At 40.5% G+C, this 19,038-nt stretch overlaps 1 protein-coding gene across 1 annotated transcript in view; it reads right to left on the bottom strand.

Annotated features, from left to right (window-relative positions):
• Positions 1-19,038, bottom strand: part of magi2a (membrane associated guanylate kinase, WW and PDZ domain containing 2a) — a 156,539-nt gene that overhangs the window by 31,909 nt on the left and 105,592 nt on the right. The window contains exons 7-10 of the mRNA XM_088347546.1: positions 13,065-13,122; positions 12,730-12,851; positions 8,339-8,521; positions 117-707 (exon numbers count right to left, since the gene is read on the bottom strand). Coding sequence (XP_088203672.1) covers positions 117-707; positions 8,339-8,521; positions 12,730-12,851; positions 13,065-13,122 — 954 coding nt within the window. The remainder of the gene's footprint in view (positions 1-116; positions 708-8,338; positions 8,522-12,729; positions 12,852-13,064; positions 13,123-19,038) is intronic.

Below are 19,038 nucleotides of genomic sequence, written 5' to 3'. Positions count from 1 at the left end.
CAATTTTACTTTTTATCAGAAACCTCATATGTAAAGTTGCTACGGTACCACAATATGACGGAAAAAATCCCGTCATATTGCCGCCAACCTGCAGCACCACCTATAGTCGCTCTTACCTGTTGCGGGTCTCTGCACCACCAGGCATGTCTCAGCACCCACTGCGCACTCCTTGAGCATCTCCACCACATGTGCGTGCGTCAACCCCAGCACCACTTGCTTGTTGATCTCCACGATCAGGTCACCCTCGCAGACTCCCGGGCACCCAGCGGGTTCGATAACCTGCTTGACACGTTGCCCGGCAGGGCCATCGGCGATGGTAAACCCGAAACCGTCGGCACCCTTCATCAAGCTGAGTGTCAGCAACTCGCCTTGAGACGCCACCGAGATTGCGTCCGGCGTGTCCAGTAGGGTATTCAAACCGACGTCTGTGACCGGGCGGGCCGAGCGTGAGACGCAGTCCAGGCAGTTATTGTAACCGGGGCGGCCATTCACCAGCAGGGGGCGCTGCTCCAAGATGCCAAGTGGAGAGACAATGGCGGCGGCAGTGTTGTCGGTACTGTTGTCTTCGGGTTCGTATGGGAGCGGGTAACCGCGGCAAAGCACCAAGGTCACGCTCTGGTCGATGGGTACCGACTGAAAGAGTTTGACCACATCGGCGTGCGTAGTGCCCAGCACGCAAACGTCGTTGATATACACGATCACGTCGCCTGCACAACACAAAATGTGACAAATTAATCACTGAGAATCCATAATTTCATAGACTGGAATTAATTAATCCTCTCATTACCAAAGGGGCACCGGCGCCCCCGTTTTAGATAGATAGATAGATAGATACTTTATTCATCCCCTAAGGGAAATTCACATTTCCAGCAGCATCCCTGAGCTGAGAACAGTACAATAATAAAGCCAAAAGAATACAATATACAAATACCCAGTGTGACATGCAAATGCCCACTGTAGCGTGTTATATAGAGTAACTAAATAGTGCTACACAGAATACATATTGCAGTAAGATTCGGTAATATCCAATGTAGGTGGTGTGGTTTAATGTGGGCCTTAACTCTGCCGGGTGGAGTTAAAGAGCCTCATGGCATGAGGAAGAAAAGATCTTTTCAGTCTGTCCGTAGTACAAGACAGTGACAGCAGTCTGTCGCTGAAACTGCTCTTCTGTCTGGAGATAATGCTGTGTAGTGGATGCGATGGATTGTCCATGATTGACCTTAGCTTTTTCAGTGCTCGTCTCTCAGCTACTGTTGTTAGGCTGTCCAGCTCTTTGCCCACAACAGAGCTCGCTTTCCTAGCCAGTTTATTGAGACGAGAGGCATCCTTCTTCTTGACGCTGCCTCCCCAACACGCTGCCGCATAGAAGAGGGCGCTTGCCACTACTGTCTCATAGAATATTTTCAGGAGCTTTTTGCAGATGTTGAAGGAGGCCAGCCTTCTGAGAAAGTAAAGTCGGCTTTGCCCTTTCCTACATAGAGCTTCTGTGTTGGCAGTCCAGTCCAGTTTGTTGTCCAGCTGCACACCCAGGTATTTGTAGGTCTGGACAAATTCTACACATTCTCCCTTGATGGTTACAGGAACCTGGTGAGTTCTGGTTCTCCTGAAGTCCACCACCATCTCTCTGGTCTTGGTGGTGTTTAGGTGCAGGTGGTTTGCGTCGCTCCATCGGACAAAGTCCTGAATCAATTTCCTGTACTCCTCCTCCTGCCCGTTTCTGATACATCCCACGATCGCAGTGTCGTCGGCAAACTTTTGCACATGGCAGTTTTAAAAGCGCTATTCAAATTACTGCAACTCCGCAATCGTTGGGCTAAAGAGAAAATTCCATTTCCTGGAAGAAGAGAAGACAGGCTTTGCAGTGATATAAAAACAAAACAAAAAACAATTGAACCAAAGTAGTTCTTCAAGACACCCACTTGGTGGCAGCATCACAAAGATATCTCACAGGCATCCACGTGTAGCAAAGGACCAATTTCAAGCAGGAAATTACACAGAAGGGGAATAACAAGCAGTGTTTTGCATGTTACTTTAACTTACTACTTCTTCGAAAAAGTAACTGAGTTAGTAACTGAATGATTCCATAGTAAAACTAGATACCAGGGAATGTATATATTCCCGTTGTTGTATGGCAAGTATTTCAAAATTTTCTAAGCACTATTCCAGTCAGTTGAATATAATCTTATAATATATATTGCACCACACAAGCAACAGATTTATCTTACGCGTAAAGTGTAACAAAAATCAGTAAACAATAAAATAAAAATCAGTATATACATGAACACACAAAAAATGTACCTGAACACACAAAAAACGTAGGTGAACACACCAAACGTATGTAAACAAAAAAAATGTACGTAAACACGCACAAAAACGTACGTAACGCGTTGTTTTTTACCATCGTTAACGGTAATGACCTTGTTAGATTGCCCCTTACTAAAAAAATAACGCAGTTATGTTACGGAGTTATTTATAATATCGTTATTCCTAAAACTGATAATTCATTTTGGAAAGCATGTTTTGTTATCTGTAACTAATAAAAAGAAATTTGTTTTTTTCTCCTTTTTTCTTTGAATCCTTTGATCATTACCTCATTAGTTTTGATTGTCAAAGGGGCATTTAATTGGGGTACTATGATGTGGTATGATGTGGGTCTTTGTCTCAAGGAATTGCTTCACCATCTCCCGCGCAGGCCCATAAAACGTCTGGTCACGGTGAAAAATAGTTGACAATAAACGGAAAACTCAGACTCAAAACCCGTTTTTGTTTGTATTTCTAAAAGTTCATATTTCCAGTTTATGTTGCCTTACAATGTGTACACGTTCAGTTCCAGTCTCTTCTTCATTTGAATCCTGAAAAATCCAAGTCCACATCGTGGTTTTGTTTTTAAACTGTTATAACATTGTATCAACCCATAGTTATGGTAGATATTTCCAGATATTGAAAGTTTAGGTTGTTCTGAAAAGGAAAGGGCCAAAAGTAAAGATCGACGACTCTTCATGGGCAAATATGTCACGATTGCCCATGGCGCCCAATTGGCCCAGCCCGTGTGTCGCCAGCTGCGGCTCATTGACAGATTGGCTTCCCTCCTATTTAAGCTCAGTGCTCTCACTCACCCTTTGTCAGTCCGTCAACAAACCTCTGCACCTGCAAGACGTGGGTTTTGACTCTGTCCGGTTTCCTGCTTGTGTTTCCTGTCTGGTATCGTTCCAGTCTATTTTGTCCTGTTTAATATCGATCTCGAGTTTCAATCACGACTATTTTGTTCTGTTTAATGTCGATCTCCAGTGTCTCGTCTTGCTTGTTATCGGACTCCAGTCTCCAGTGCCTGATATAAATCCTGTCTGTCCCGTCCTGTCTGGTATCGACCCCATCTGTCCGATATCTGCCCGTACAATTGGTATCGATCTCGTTGGCCTCTGGATTCCTGTCATTCCACGCCAGACTGCTGCCTTACGTCTTCCGCCCAACGATCACGGAATCACTGGCGTTTTGGATTAACGTGCAGGACTGGGCCATTTCCCGTAAAATAAAGCTCGTGTGGTTTCAAAACAAGGTGCGAGCAGTGTTATTTTGTAAAAATGTCACAAATTACTGTGAAGGAGAAGATTCCGGATGTATTTACCTCTGGCGCAGAGAGTGCTGGGCGAGAGAGCGGGGTTCACTATATGTGCAGAGAGCCGCTCACTGCGCCTTGGTTGAGAAAAAGGTTGAAAAACACTGACGTAGGCTATGAAAAGGTTTATACTTGCAATGGAAAAAAAGGGCAAACAGGCCATCAGCATTGATTAAAACACAAAGCATGCGCTTGCTCAGTGACCTTCGGCGCACAGCCACCTCCGAGGGAGCCTGTCATAAAAGCAGGCAAGCAATAGCTGCTTGGAGGCGGCCAGGGACGCCAGGGAAGGTTAAGACATCACCAAATGACTACTATCACAGCACACTTGTTCTTTAAAAGTGTCTCCCAAACAGTAAATGTTTTTTTTGTCATTTAGGCAAAGGACATGTAGTGTTCCTCCGCACAATTATGCAAATATGTTGCAAAATATTCCACGCGCCGCGGGACTCGAGAAAATTAGTCTTAAAGTTGACCTTGTTTCCTTTAGAGCAGGGTTCTCCAACGTGGTGTCCGCAGGCACCAGGGTTCCCCCTAAGTTGACAATTAAGGTGCCCACAAGACCTATTCTGAAAAATGCTCACCAGTGGTGGGTCATTGTGATTTTCTAGTTTTTTTTTTTTTTTTTTTTAATTGTTTTTTATTATGGATGGTTTACTGAGTCTATTTAACCATATTGTGATTATTAACCTGGTAATAACATAATAACAACATAGATGTTAGTTTTACAAATTCCCAAAAATAAATTCCAGTTTATGGGCTTTAGAAAAAAAAAATCAAGTATTTATTATATTTTAGAGTAGAATGGGGGTTTATTTGGGTATTAAACAATTTCATTTTTATCTTTTTATTGATTTATTTAACAGGAAAAAAGCAAGCTATCTAGTTAACATTTTACCATATTTCTAGTTATCCAGCTAATTTTGGTCTCTTTTCTAGCCAGCTTTCTAGATTTGTTTTTTTGCTTTCTAAAGTATCTGGCTATTTAGATGGCTTTTTAGTGTTCTCATTTGCCCGCGTCCCTTCTTCCTAGACGCCTCATTTTTGCTGGTGACGCATAGTGTCAAATCAATGTGCGCCCCCGGGACGCAACTTTTCTGAGGTAAAATGAACACTGCTTTTTACTCTTTTAGCTAGCTATCTAGCTCACTCTTAGTTTTTGACCTGTTCACCTTTCTAGCTAACTATCAAGATACATTTTTAGCTATTAAGAAAGCCATCTCGCTAAGTTTCTATTTTAGAAAAGTATATCAAATTCTGTGCCCTTCGCGCTAAATGACAAAAAGTAGCTTGACGCTTGAAAAAGGTTGCATACGCCTAGTTCAGTTTTAGCTTTGGTGGCATTGAAGGACCATAAGACTCTCAATATGGTGAATCCCATTAACACAACATGTGGGACCAGCTCCAAAACAGACAGTAATTGTAATGCACAGCGATTGCATAGCGCTCATTTCTAGTTCAAGTATTTGAAACTTTCCTTACTCTGTCGCTTTTGGCCTTGTGACGGCTTTATCAGAGTTGCATGCCTCGACCACCAAGCTTTGAGGGGTAAGCGTTCGTACTTTATTTGCCTTTGCCTCCTTTAGGTAGGTGATTGGGGCTTTTCATTAGTGTCTTTCGCTGCTTGTGTCGCGGATAATATAATTTTGTATGGCTAGCTCCCTTTTAGCTTCGGGGCTGCTGAAGGTTGTTTTGTCTGCTCCCAGTTTGTTGGCTGCACAGCATGTGTTTTGGGCCGGCTAGTCTGGCGTTAGTGCCCGTTTTGCCGTGCTCCGTGGTATGTTCATTTCCGTTTGGCTTTACATTTGTCGCTGCGGCCATTACTGCTTTTTGTTGATGGTTAGTGATTAGCCTGGCTGCTCACTGCATGTTTTTTGGTCGGCCAGCCTGCCGTTAATGCCGGTTTTGTCGTGCCTCTTGAGTTATTTACAGCCGGCTTCGCGTTTGTTGCTGTACCTGTTGCTCGTTTTAGTCGTTGGTTTCCGGTTAACCTGGCTGCTCACCAAGTTTATTTTTCATCGACTAGCATGGCGTTAGCGTAGGTTTTGTCATTTTCCTCGGTTTGTTTATTCCTGACTGACTTTTATCGCTGTAGCCATTGCCGCTTTACGTTGTTTGTTTTGGGTTAGCCTGGTTTGTTTTTTCCTGGGCCGGCTTTGCATTTGCCACCGTAGCCGTTGCTCCTTTTGTAGTTGGTTCCCGGTTAGCCTGGCTGCTCACCACACATTTTTTTAATCAGCTAGCTTGGCATTAGGACCAGTTTCTCTGTGTCCCTTGGTTTGGTTATTCCTGGCCGGCTTTGCGTTTGTCGCTGTAGTCATTGCCGCTTTTTGTTGCTGGTTGTTGCTTGGCTGCTCACCGAGTGTGTTTTGGTTGGCTAGCCTCGCGTTTTTCCACCGTGGCTGCAGCTGCCTTTTGTTGATTCTTTCGTCAGCCCCTGGTCGTCGGCTACATGTGAGTTATTTTGCTGGTCAGCCCCTTTTAAGCTACTCGCCCTTGTGCCACTACTGCATCCACCAATGACACAACACTTAAGCATTTTCAACAAAAACTACTAAAACTTCACTTAAACCACTCGTAACCTCTTCTACTAATAAAACTTAAAACAATATAGCGACTGGCTTGCAAGGGTGCCAGTGCTAGTTGATGACCTTTAAGTTCCCATTCGCACTTTGCCTATCCTCATAACCACCTGAAAACCCCCCTTGCAGCGATTTTTCACACCTCCACCGAGGTACTTTTGTTTTGTGTGCTCATGTGGGTTACAAGAAGTAGGATGCTGCGTATAAAGGGGAGGGATGAGGACTGGGGAGGGGGCTATTTGGGATGTTTTTATTCAGGTGTTTGAGAATCTGGTAAGCCTGCAAAAAGGCTTAAACAGGGGTAGACAAACTTTATTAGTCATGGGACACATTGGGTTAAAGAAATTGGCAGAAGGGCCAGACCAGGAGAAAAGAGTATTTATTGATTTTAATAGAGTCTTGAATCCGATACATCGGCAATAAATGTATGAAAAAAGACTATCTTGTTCCACTTTTACGGGTGATTCTCAGTTCTTTGCAACATTTCATGTCTGCATCTTTCTTTAACCCTGATTTTTCTCTAAAATTTGCAAAATGCATCTAAAAAGTACTTTTATTATTCATTATAAGTATTTGATAGTATTTAAGCCTAACTATAACTGCATTTCAAATATTATTTAGTATCTTTAGTATATAACTTTTTGATGATACACAGGCTCAATTTGATTGTGGCTGCAGTGCAATGTTATCAACTTCCTCAAGAGATGCAGGCCATAATATTATAAAATATTTTGGTTTTCATTGATATTTTGCTAAACTACACTTAACCTAATTTCATAATGCAATGACATGTTCTGAATTTACATTTTTACCTCCTTGCAAATTCTACATATCCCAGTAGTAAATTTCTACCTTGTTAAAATGTACTCAATTGACCCCATTCAAGAAAAAGAGGTGGGCTTTAACTTTTATCCTCCTTACTTTTTATCGTATTTTAAATGTGTTATAAAATTTGTGAGGCACTCTTAAAGTTCTACCCTGTTATGGCAAATTATGTACATTTTTATTGAGTACATGTTGTAAAAAACGTATTAGATTTAGTTTTTAAAGTTTTATTAATCTGTGGAAAGTTAGCTAGCTAAAAGTTCATCAGCTAAAGAGCTAAAGCTAGATTAGCATGAAACATTCCACCCTGTTAGGTTCATAGACATAATGGGGTGGAACCTTACAGGTTGGGGAGGGGATCTGTGGGTTCAGGAGTGATAATGATAATAATCTCATCTCATTAGCTGCACAGTTTATCCTCAGTAGGGTCGCAGGGGTGCTGGAGCCCATCCCAGCAATGATCGGGCAGTGGGCAGGGGACACCCCGAACGTGTTGCCAGCCAATCGCAGGGCACACAGGGACAGACAACTCGCTCGCTCGTTCAAACCTAGGGACAATTTTGACCGGCCAATCCACCTGAAATGCATGTCTTTGGAATGTGGGAGGAAACCGGAGTGCCCGGAGGAAACCCATGCAAGCAAGGGGAGAACATACAAACTCCGCACAGGAAGTCCGGTAGCTGGATTTGAACCCACACAGGAGGTTCCCAAGACCTTAGAACTGTGCCGCACACGTGTTAACCACTGCGCTGCCGTGCTGCCCTAATAATAATAATAATAATAATAATAATAATAATAATAATAACAATAATATACTTATACTACTATTAATATTCAATCTTTCTAATATAATGATAATATTAATAAGATTAGCTTACTACTGACTTATAAACGTATAGATGTATGTGTTAATGAAAAAACCATCTGAGACACAGTTTAAGAAAACAAGCTATCATTTAATCGAGCTGGACCATGATGTATTTCTTAGTGTTATGCATATTAATGTTGTAATAAAATCATAAAAAAATCAAACGATGCTTTATGTGTTCCACCCTAAAAAGCCTTGCTAAAACCAAAATAAAAGCAAATAGGTGCAGTGAAAAATAAAGCATAAGGGCTGTTTGAACTTAGCTGGACATTGATAACACATACTCAATAGAGCAAATATTTAACTTCCCACTTTTTAAGGACACCCCACTTTTAAGGAAAAATAAGTTACAAAAAAAAACATTTTTGTCAGCTTGCATAGGCAAATATTGAGACTTTAAAAAGTACGGTACCCCTGTCTTAGAGTTTTCACGAGGCCGTTTCGTACCTGTGGCCATCTTGGCATCTGCTGCAGCCGGCCCGTCGGGTATGACGCTCTTCACCTGCAGGAACTCGTCTGGTTCGTCGCCGCCGATGATGGTGAAGCCGAAACCCATGCTGCTTTTGTGCAGGGCCGTGGACAGGAAGCTACCTTTCAGCTGGGTGGGGTCGCGCGTAAACAGGTGTTTCTCTGCGAGGAAGCAAAAAAAGAATGTCATGACGGGTAGGTTTTGATTTAAGGGGTCTTCATAGCTGGGTTGAGAATGATGTAATAGCTCAGCTAAAAGGTTGGGATTCTGGCTGGAACCGTGGATTTGGGGGGACATTAGGAATTGTGCAACAAGCTCTCTTTGAGGGTTACAGCAGCCAGGAGAGGGTTCTCTGGATGGAGGTGGGGGGCCTTCCTGAAGCATCGGGATATTCAGCCAGTGGCATGCTTATCAAGCAGGGAAAAGGTCCAAAGGCTCCGGGATGATACGGGGAAGGGGAAAAGCTTCCTGACATTGTACAACACTCCAATATTTGCTACAAAAATCCTTTTTTAGCTAATCTACTTAATTTATCATCACGGTTCACGGATCCCTTAACTGCCAGGGCTATTGGGGCACCACTGAGAATGCAACTCTGGACAGTTGTTTTCACAGCTGAGGGTTCCTGGCCCGAGTTTAGGTTGCAGCAAATTTGGTACCAGTCCATCCCTTGATGTTGTCGTCCCAGTTCTTTTTCTGTCCACCTCTCCTCGTGCCCCCCCTGGACTGTGCCCTGGAGAATGATCTAGGCCAGTCTTGAAAAACTTTCGACCATATCTTACCATACCATACGATTCAATATCATTCCATACCAAACCATACTATACCATAAGGTCATTTTGAATACTATACCATAATTTTTCCATACTTTTCACCACCTTTTACTACTTTTAGGTACATTTGGTATTATTTTCGCTATTTTTTGTACTTTTTCAGTACATTTAGATATTTTTCACTTCTTCTCCACCTTGTACTTCACAATCGACGGGAATTTGGGGTAGAGTATCAAAAATGAAGTGAAAATCTGACAATTATGGAAGAAGTAAAAAAGAGCATGAAAAATAAATTAAAAATATTAAAAGTACCGAAATCGTACAGAAAATGTGCACCAATATTATAATATATTGCATTAATAGAAAATGATATATGCAGCCAAAATCATTATTTGCCACAGTAACAATGCATGGGTGTATTTCCTATTAGTTTAATGTTATCTTCATATAAAGTAGTAAAGGAAAATATAAGGAAATTCCTAACCGACCATAAACTTTCGAAAACAATATGAAATCCAAGTATGTTTTTGTTATTTTACTTAAAATTGATTCTCAAAATAGATCACAAATATAGAAAATAATGAAATCAAAGTATATCTTTGTCATGCGGAAATTATCTTTTAAAATATATTGTAAAATAGAAAAACAATATTTAAAATGAAAAATAAACAAAGTCAATGAATAATGTATTCAAGTAAAACTAAACTACTTACTAAAATGCTTAAAGTGATGGTATCTTAATAAATATACACAATAAAACACAAGTATAATATTTTTTCAACCTTATTCAAAAAAAAAAAGAGTATCTAAGTCAGATAATGAGGCTTCCCTTGTTTCATGCGGTGGAGCAAACCCCCTTACAGAAAACAATGACCTAGATTGGGTTGGGCGCTGCAAGACTGTACTTGCCCAAGAACCACCTCAGAAAATGGTGCCCCAACAACCCTGGAGGTTAAAGGATCCGTGCCCCGAAAATCAAATCAGGTACTGACACGGTAGGTCAAAAAGTAGCTGTATTCCTTCCACTGTCGTCACCTACTTACTGACAAAACAGCACAAGGGTGAGGGGCTACGGTGGGTACGAGGATGGCGATGGTGACGGGGACTCATGTTCATCCGCCGTGTTAGCACGTGCCGCAACGGTGAGATGTCGGCGGTGGTGAAAGGTGATGCCAGACGGCGTGGCATCGGCGGCGAGTGGGACAACAGGTTGCTCAGGCTGCGGGAGCGCTCTGGCGCCGAGTGGGAGCCGGAGGATCTGGTTAGGGTGGCACAGGGGCTGCCATCTTTGACTGGCATGTTACGAGAAGGGGGGCGGGGTGGTAGAGAGACAGCCTTACTGGGATGTGTTGCCACGGAAATGGGCAATGCCTTCCCAACAAGTAGATATGAAAGAAAACTCAAATTTCCTTAGGTAAAAAACTTGAACATTCTTTCAAGAAAACATATTGTGCTCTGCCCCTGTTAGGGTTGTTGAAGATAATGCATCTCCTGGTGCATCCATCCACCAGGAGATGCCAAATTGGTTGGTAACCGGGACAAGGGTGTCCAATCACCCAACACCTGTCTCTGATCATCCTGAATCTTCATTTTGGATCGGACCAAGTGTGATTTTCTTTTTGCACCATCAAGATCACCATCACCTTTTTCCCTGTGTGATTCTGATTTGCGAGGTTGTTTTTTTTGTCTCTGATTCTGACTTCTGGTTCTGCTGAGTTTGTGAGATACCATCTGTTTTTTAAACACCTTGTCTGCTCCCTTTTCCTGTGTTTGGGTCAGCTGCAAAATTGCAACAAACAAACAGTGAAAAACAACACTAAAACTGCCAGAACCAGAAACAAAAATACAAACCTCACAAATCAGGAAGACACTGGATAAGCTGATAGTGATCTTGACAGTGGAAAACAAATGTGGAAAATGAAAATGACCTGACACTGAGTGTGGTCCAAAATGTCCCTATGAAGGGTCAGGCTAAATAGGGACAGGTGTGGGGTAATTGGACACACCTGTCCGAATTACCAACGATTAGGCACGGTCAGGATGATGGAGGCATGCCAATACTTTGGTCGTGTTACAATAAATACAATTTCAGTTATACAATTCGATATTTCTTGAATCATTGATGCAGTGTTGGGAGTAACGTGTTACAAAGGCAAATGTTCCTGGAACGGAATGACTTTTCACTCTAAGAAGTACGGTAACATGCTATTAATAAAACATTGTAACTTAATCATAACAATGAGCTGCTACTATATAAAAGAAGTTCATGATTTGCAATGTTTACTGTTGTTTGATGGTCCTTCCTTCGCTCTCTAAGTAACATACAACCCTCAATCCGTAAGCAACACAATGCTGAACACACTAACGGAAAAGGATGGGTGTGTTTTTATGTACAGTGTTGTGAAAAAGTAGTTGCCTCCTTCTGTATTTATGGCATATTTATCACTCACAAAGGTTTCAGAACACTAAACCAATTTTAATATCACCCAGAGAGAAGCCAAGGAAATACAAAATGCAGTTTGGAAATGTTGATTCGATTTATCAAGTCAAAAAAAATAATCAAAACCAATCTGTCCCTGTGTGAAAGAGTAATCCCCTCTTGTTAAATCACAAAGTAACTCTGTCTAACCACAGTTTTGAGTTGAATTCCACAGCCCACATCCAAAACTCATTGCCGCCACCTGTGTTGAATCAAGAAGTCACATATATTGAATTTGTTAGACAAAGTGAAGTAGGCTACAAAATCCCAAGAACGCAGTTGACACACCATGGTTCAAAAACATTCCAGAAGAAATTATACACGAATGGAGAAAACTGGAAACCTGGTAAACCTTCCCAGGAGTGGTCGACCAACTAAGATTACACCAAGAATGCGATGATGGCTTCAAAATACATCCAAGGAACTGCAGGCCTTGCTGGCCTCAGTTAAGGTCAGTGTTCATGACTCCACTATGAAAAAGACACTGGCCCAACTATAGTGGCTTGTTACATTAAAAAGAAATTCATCAATTAAATCGGATTCTGAGGAAAGTTAGAAGAGAACAAAGAAATGGTGATCACCAGCGGGTGCTGCGTGGATTATTATCGGGTTCCAGAAGCAAATCAGGTGGCGTCGGACAGAAGGCAAGAGCAGTGCTACTGGTCCGACCTATTGTTAAAAGCTAGGCTAGCAACTCTACTATGCCACCTCTGCGAACACTGTATTTTGCCAACTCCAGGTACATTAGCCATGAAACAAATCACCTGGAACTACAAGTCGTGGGAAACTGTTACAATCGGGACAACTTTATTTTAGCCCTCCAATTTTTTTAACTTTTGTATAATGACAATAAAACCATTCATTCAACTATCATTATGTGTTTTATCATTCGTGGATCTATAATTATTATTTTGTTACAGTCATGCACTCTCAATCGGTAATAACGTCATCTCGAGGTACGTTAAACCCTTGGGGACTCTTGTGAAGGTGCAACGTTACCTTTTACTTTTTGCCCTTTAACTTCGAGAACTGAGGGGTCTAAGGATTACTATATATACAAGACTTCTTATTTGCATAATGATAATAATTATTTGTGGAGTGACAGATGACAGCTTACCTCTGTAGATAGCGGGAAGTGGGAGTGAGGAAAGCCCCTGACTTTGCATCTGCTGCTCCTGCTGGATTCTCCTCTTGGCTTCCAGAACCGGGTTCTCAAACTGGGTTCTTCTGTTTATGTGGCTACACAATGAGAAAAAAAAACCCCATCAGATTAGAAGATCCGCTCCGATAGACCCGATGAAGCACTCTGGCAAAGATGATTATTTAAATGGCCTGCCGCCAGGTTACATAAGAGGACAAAAATAGATTCTTATTTTGGTTGTTAAATATGTATTATGAGCAGGAAAGTGAGATATTGCATGATTTTGCACGTCTTTGATGAAAATGACTTACTCAACATAATAGCTGCCGTAAATGGGGTCGTCGATTTTCTCCCAGCCATACGGAAGCTCTGCAAACAGACATCAAAGAATAATAATACATTCACATTGACACATTCCTTTGGAACTAAAAGATGAAATTGCATTCAACAAATCTGCATTTATTTGTTCTCACCCAAATAAGTACATTAAATTTTAGATTTAGATTCAACTTAATGCTCATGTGTAATAACCTGTGAAGCCCTTTGAGACTCTTTGTGATTAAGGGCTATACAAATAAAAATGACTTGACTTGACTTGACACCTTAGGGCATACGTTTCAAAAATACGGCCCGTTTTTAGTTCGGCCTGTGAGACAACACCTAAAGAAGCACAAGAGCAACATAAGCTGCAGTTTGAAATACAGTTTGTCCATTTGAAGTTGACAAAGCCAGGCGTTACTCGCAAAGCAACTGGAGTTGTATTATTCTCTTTCTTTTTCACTCTCTCTCTTTTTCTCTATTTGTCTCATTCTTTATATCTCTCTCTCTCTCTTTCTTCTTTCTTTTTGTCTGTCTTTTTCACTCTCTTGAGCTCTCTTTTTCTCCTTCACTCCCTCTTTTCTCTCTTCCACTCGCTTTTCTTGTTCTCTTTTCTGTTTTCTCTCTCTTTCTAACTCTGTATTTTTCTCTATTTCTCTCTTTCTCAGACTTTTTCTTACTCTCTCACTCTCTCTCTTATGTTCTCTCTAGTTCTTGTTCTCTCTATGTGTTCTTTAACCCTTGTTCTCTTTCCCTTTCTACGTTCTCCTTCGCGCTCTCTTTCTATGTTCTCTCTCATATTTTTTTTTTCTCCCTTTCCTTCCATTTTTCTTTCTCTCACACTTTCTCTCTTCTTCTGCTTAAACTAATAGTCTGGCCCCCGTGAGAGTTTTTGTTCTACAAAGTGGCCCCTGAGCTAAAAGGATTTCCTGCCTTGGGGAAATTGAATTTCACTGACTGTACCAGGGGCAAAACAACAGCCATTACATTAAAAACAGCAGAATGACCAAAATATATGACAGTGGGACAATGAGGACCGACTGATTGGGTGGGTCAGCTGGGCCTGTTCTTTAGAAGGGTGACGGCAGCAGGGTCAGGCTTTTCCCAAGGTGAACCCTGAATGTTATTGTACAGTATATGCGCCCTGATGGATGAAGTATTGGTGTAGTGGGTGAGTGATATCCTGGACTATTTGGTTTGCCAGTCGGATGATCGACCTGTATTTAACTCTAAGAGATTGGGTATGGGCAGGCTGATGATATTAGCTGGTGTTTAACAGATACGTGTTAAATTGGTCCTGTTCGTGACAGAAAAAAAGCTCGGTGATTAAATAGTTTTCTAAAAATTGGCTAGGTAAATTCAAAGTGAAGTGCATACTTTAATTTGTTCTTATTAAAAAACTGAGATGTACTTGAGTATATTCTAAATTCATTTTTTCCCCATATGGTCAATGAGTGCTTACATAATAACATTCCTTGGCCTAGTTTACACAAACTGAGTGTCCCCCATACTTGCATCCTCCCACAGAATTGAAAAAAAAAAAAAAAAAAAAAAAAAAAACTATAAAAAGGCACAAGCTGTCTTTCTTCTTTTCACTTTCAGTTTAAGCTAGCAAACTATGGCCTGTGGGTCATTTCCGGCCCGCCCAGCTTTTTCATCCGGCCCGCCAAACAAAAATGGCCAGAATATAATGACAATAATATAATTGCTTATCAGATGGCATTTGCTAGTGTACCGTAACAATAGAACAGGGTTTTTCAACCTTTTTTTAATCAATAGCTCACTTTATTATTAAAAATTCCAGAGGCACGTTGTTAAAAATGTTCACAAATTCATTCCTGAGAATGCTTTTTTAAAGCTGTATGAAGTTCTTAAAAGTTATTAAGTAATTACGTTTTGTCCAAAATCGTGCAGCCCTACTACCAGTAATAAAAATGTAAAACTCAATGGCATAGTAATGTGTTACTAATTTCATATATATGTACGAAATTGATACATCTTTTCTTTTGTTACTGTAACAGAATACAATAACATCCTTTGGTATCCTATTTACGTAACGCCGTAACATGTATTCGGTTACTCCCCAACACGTACATTCCCAATCAACATCAGCCTTTTGGTTATGTAAGCTTCTTGATATTCGCGCCTCCTGTCTCGCCGCATCCCGATGTCCCACTTCCCTTACTTTTGCTTTCCTTCCACCTCCAAATGTTATTTCTTTTGCTTTTGGCAGACGGGAACAAGCAGGAAGCATTCAATGGTTGATTTGTTGCAAGCAAGCCCAAAAAATGTTATTTTGTTTTGTTTAACAGTCTTTCTTCCCCCGCCGAGCTTTAGTTGGCTGGGAAATGAGAACGCCTCTCGCCTACGCTCTGTTCGACACTGAACGCCTACAGGGAGGCAACATGGAGGAAAGTATGTCAGAGTATTGATATGCAGGCGAGAAATAACACGACTCATTTTGTCTCTCTTACAGTTAGAAACAACATGGCGAGCGCCAAATAATGATTCTTTACTATTACAGTACTTAAGTAGATTTGTGAAAAAAGTTTACTCTTACTCCGCGACATTAGGCTCCGTTGAAGCTTATACCTAAATCCCCTCCTGGTAAATACGCGTCTCACAGTCTCTGCGCATACCTCTGAAATTCTGCGACCCTGTCCGCCTCCAAATCCGGACTCAAAACTCACCTCTTCAGACTTGCCTATTCTTGACCAGATGCCTAACACACCGTACCTTTTAACTATAATGTGTTTTAATGGCTATTTATTACTTGCTTGTTTTACTCTTGTTTTACTCTTCGTTTATTGTTGTATCCTACTCATATGTACTGCGACCTTGGGTGTCCTGTAAGGCGCTTCGAAATACAATGTATTATTATAATAATAATTATTATCATTATTGATTCATTATTATTATTATTTTTCTATTTAGATTTGACCAGTAACGCAAACAACCACCTTGTGCGCAGTGTTAGGAACGATTTTTTTTTTATTGTATTGCGGGACAGTCACTTGTTAAGTACGTTTTAATTTCAATTTTTCAGGATAATAATTTATGTATTTTTGATGGAGCCATTTTATTGAATTATTTATTCACTTAGGGAACTTATTTAAAAGTAGGTGGAACTTATTTGAAATCATTTGTTCCTTTATTTTTTGATGAAATAATTTTATTTATTTTTCATCTAATTTATTTATTTGGATACATAAATAACTTGAGTATAGATATAAAATAAAAAAATAGAAAATATACGAAATAAAAGCAAAAAGACACAAACTTTGTCAGAACCCGAACAGACGGTGGACCTAGACGCGTAATGTTTTCACACAGCCTTTATTTTACGGCAACGGGGCAGTCATAAGCGGGAACGCAAACGCCAGCGATTCGGCGATCGCTGGGCAGAAGAGATCGAAACCGGACAGGACAGACGGGATCAATACCAGATACAGGATACACGAGCAGATACCGGACAGGGTGGGACAGACGGGGTCTATATCAGATACTGGAGCAAGCACTGAGTTTAAATAGGAAGGAAGCCAATCAGGCAACGGGCAGCAGCTGGCGCCAAACGGGCGGGCACAAGTGAGGGCAATCATGACAAACTTTGTCAACAAACATATAAAATCCACAAGTAATACGATGCGTATTGTACTAGGTGATACTCAAAATTTCAGAACAAATGATTTTTCCCCCAGTAATTTAGGATCTAGTATCAGTATTTTCACCTGCCCTGGTGGTTAAGGGATCCGTGAACAGTATGCGAAGTGTATACAGCTGTAACCTCACATATCTATATATTTTAATCCACACAGGGTTCCCCAGACAGAGTACTCAGGCTTACAGTTACACAAAATTGTAATTTATTGTTAATTGGATGGACTACGATGATCTGATGGTTGTTTTGGAAAAAGAAAAAAAAAGAGGTGGCAAAAGTTACTCATTACTTGAAGTAGTTTCACCAAGTACTTTTTTACTTTTAAGTTAATACTTGGATGACTACTTTTTACTTCTACTTGAGTAACATTATTCTGAAGTAACAGTACTTTTACTTGAGTAAAATCTTTGGCTACTCTACCCACCTCTGCTGGTACTGTATATCACTTCACACTTGCCCTGCTGTTTGGGGGACATTTTTCGAAGCGAGAAGAGGAAGCTCAGCGACTTATCGTCTTCCTCCTAGGTTGAAGGAGTTGTTTACCGGTAAAAGTGACCAGTAAAAGGGAGGATGAAGATTTGATTGGATTGGGATTGGATTTGGAGTGAAGCAGGTAGGTTGTTAAGCATGTCCTTCATTCTAGAGTTCTCTGAATAAGTCTTATGTCACATGTCATTACTGACAAGCGTGTCTAAGATATGCAAGTACTTGAAATGGTAGTATACGGTGTTCTCAATTTATTTTTATTTTAAATTGCCTTTCAATATCACATGTATGTTTTTGGTGTTGAGTTTTATTAAATACATTTTGCCCAAAATTGCCACTTATAATCTATGTGCGACTTATACATGTTTTTCCTTCTTGATTATGATAAATACATGACACATACAAAGTTTTCGCAACCCTGAGACGAGAGGGAAATCAGCTCTTTTGCTTGTCTTCCTCTCTCCGGTCTTTCCAGTGAGGGCCCAGCAAATCGCAAGCTTCGCCTCTTTTAAAGGGGAAGCGAAACACAATTTAACGCTGCAATCCTAATTTCAACACAGAAGTCACATAAAACAGGTAAGAAAACAATGCTGTCATAAGCACTCTTTTAGTAATGAAATAGCTGTTTTTATAAAGTGATTCCTGATTTTTGTCATTATGTATTTTGAATGAAACTTGGGGATATTTATGTTTCGTTGATCAGACTCGAGGATGGCTGCCTTCTAGAATCTAACGAGAAAGAGAAGATCCTGCTGCTTTGTTTTACCCATGCACTGACTTGTTTGACATTTTCACAGAAATCAAACTTTAACTGCATTAATGTGATTTTATTTATTTGACCTTATCAAAAGGCTCTTGCTTAATTTTTATTGATGCATGATACATTATATTGCACTCTTTTTGTTGTCCAGAAAAGGGACATGTCATACATGTTGTATTTTTTTTCATCCCTAATAATAAAAATGAGATAAAAATTGCATTTCTTTCTTACATTTCTTTAATTTTTATCAAATAAATGAAACATACTGTAATTGATTAATATTGTAATGACGTTAAACTAGAGGAGGTATCCTACAATAGAGGAGTTACATGGTGCATCATTCTCCACAGGATGAGCTGCATTCAACTTTTAAACAAGTAATTTTGATAGATGTCAGTATGTTGCATTCTTAATAAGGCTTATATAAAGCTTTTATTTTTTGCGGCTCCAGACAAATTTGATTTTTGTCTTTTTGGTCGTAAATGACTCCACATTTTTGGGTTGCAGACCCCTGTTAGAGACAATAACCATCAAATTTGATTTTAGTCCTTGATAGTTCATTGGCTGGCCATTAGCTCAAACAAGCATGTGTCAGGAAGTGCATGCACAAATGCACGTGCACAATCTGGTGTCCTCAGCTGTGGAGGTACTGAAAATACATCCATCAATCACACCACTGACAACACTTCGCCTCTTCTCGCCTCTTCTCGCTCTCGACTACACTCAAGGTGAAGGAGGGCGCCTGATAATAACTCACCTGTGGCATGCACACACACACACACACACACAACGGGCCCTTTAAAGTGTGGGTGGTGCTTCAAAGTGTACCGGAGCAGATTTACTGGACCAGCGGTGGTCCTGAAATGTGATTCTTATTGACTACAAAGAATTGAGTGTTGCCGCAAAGGTAGTTTGCTAGCATTTGGAATTCATAGTAGACGAAGGGTTGCCATAATGATAATGTGAAGATGCAGAAATAAAAAAAATGAGTGCCTTTAAAAGAAATGTCATTCTTGAAAAAATGTATTTAGTATAATAGTAAAAAAAGCAAGAAAATTTGTGA

The sequence above is a fragment of the Urocampus carinirostris genome, chromosome 11, assembly GCF_059441175.1.
Source record: "Urocampus carinirostris isolate Australia breed hairy pipefish chromosome 11, RoL_Ucar_1.0, whole genome shotgun sequence".
In the NCBI taxonomy this organism is placed as follows: Eukaryota; Metazoa; Chordata; class Actinopteri; order Syngnathiformes; family Syngnathidae; genus Urocampus; species Urocampus carinirostris.
Note: the sequence above shows the minus strand (reverse complement) of the source record. Positions and strands in the feature narration are given on the sequence as shown.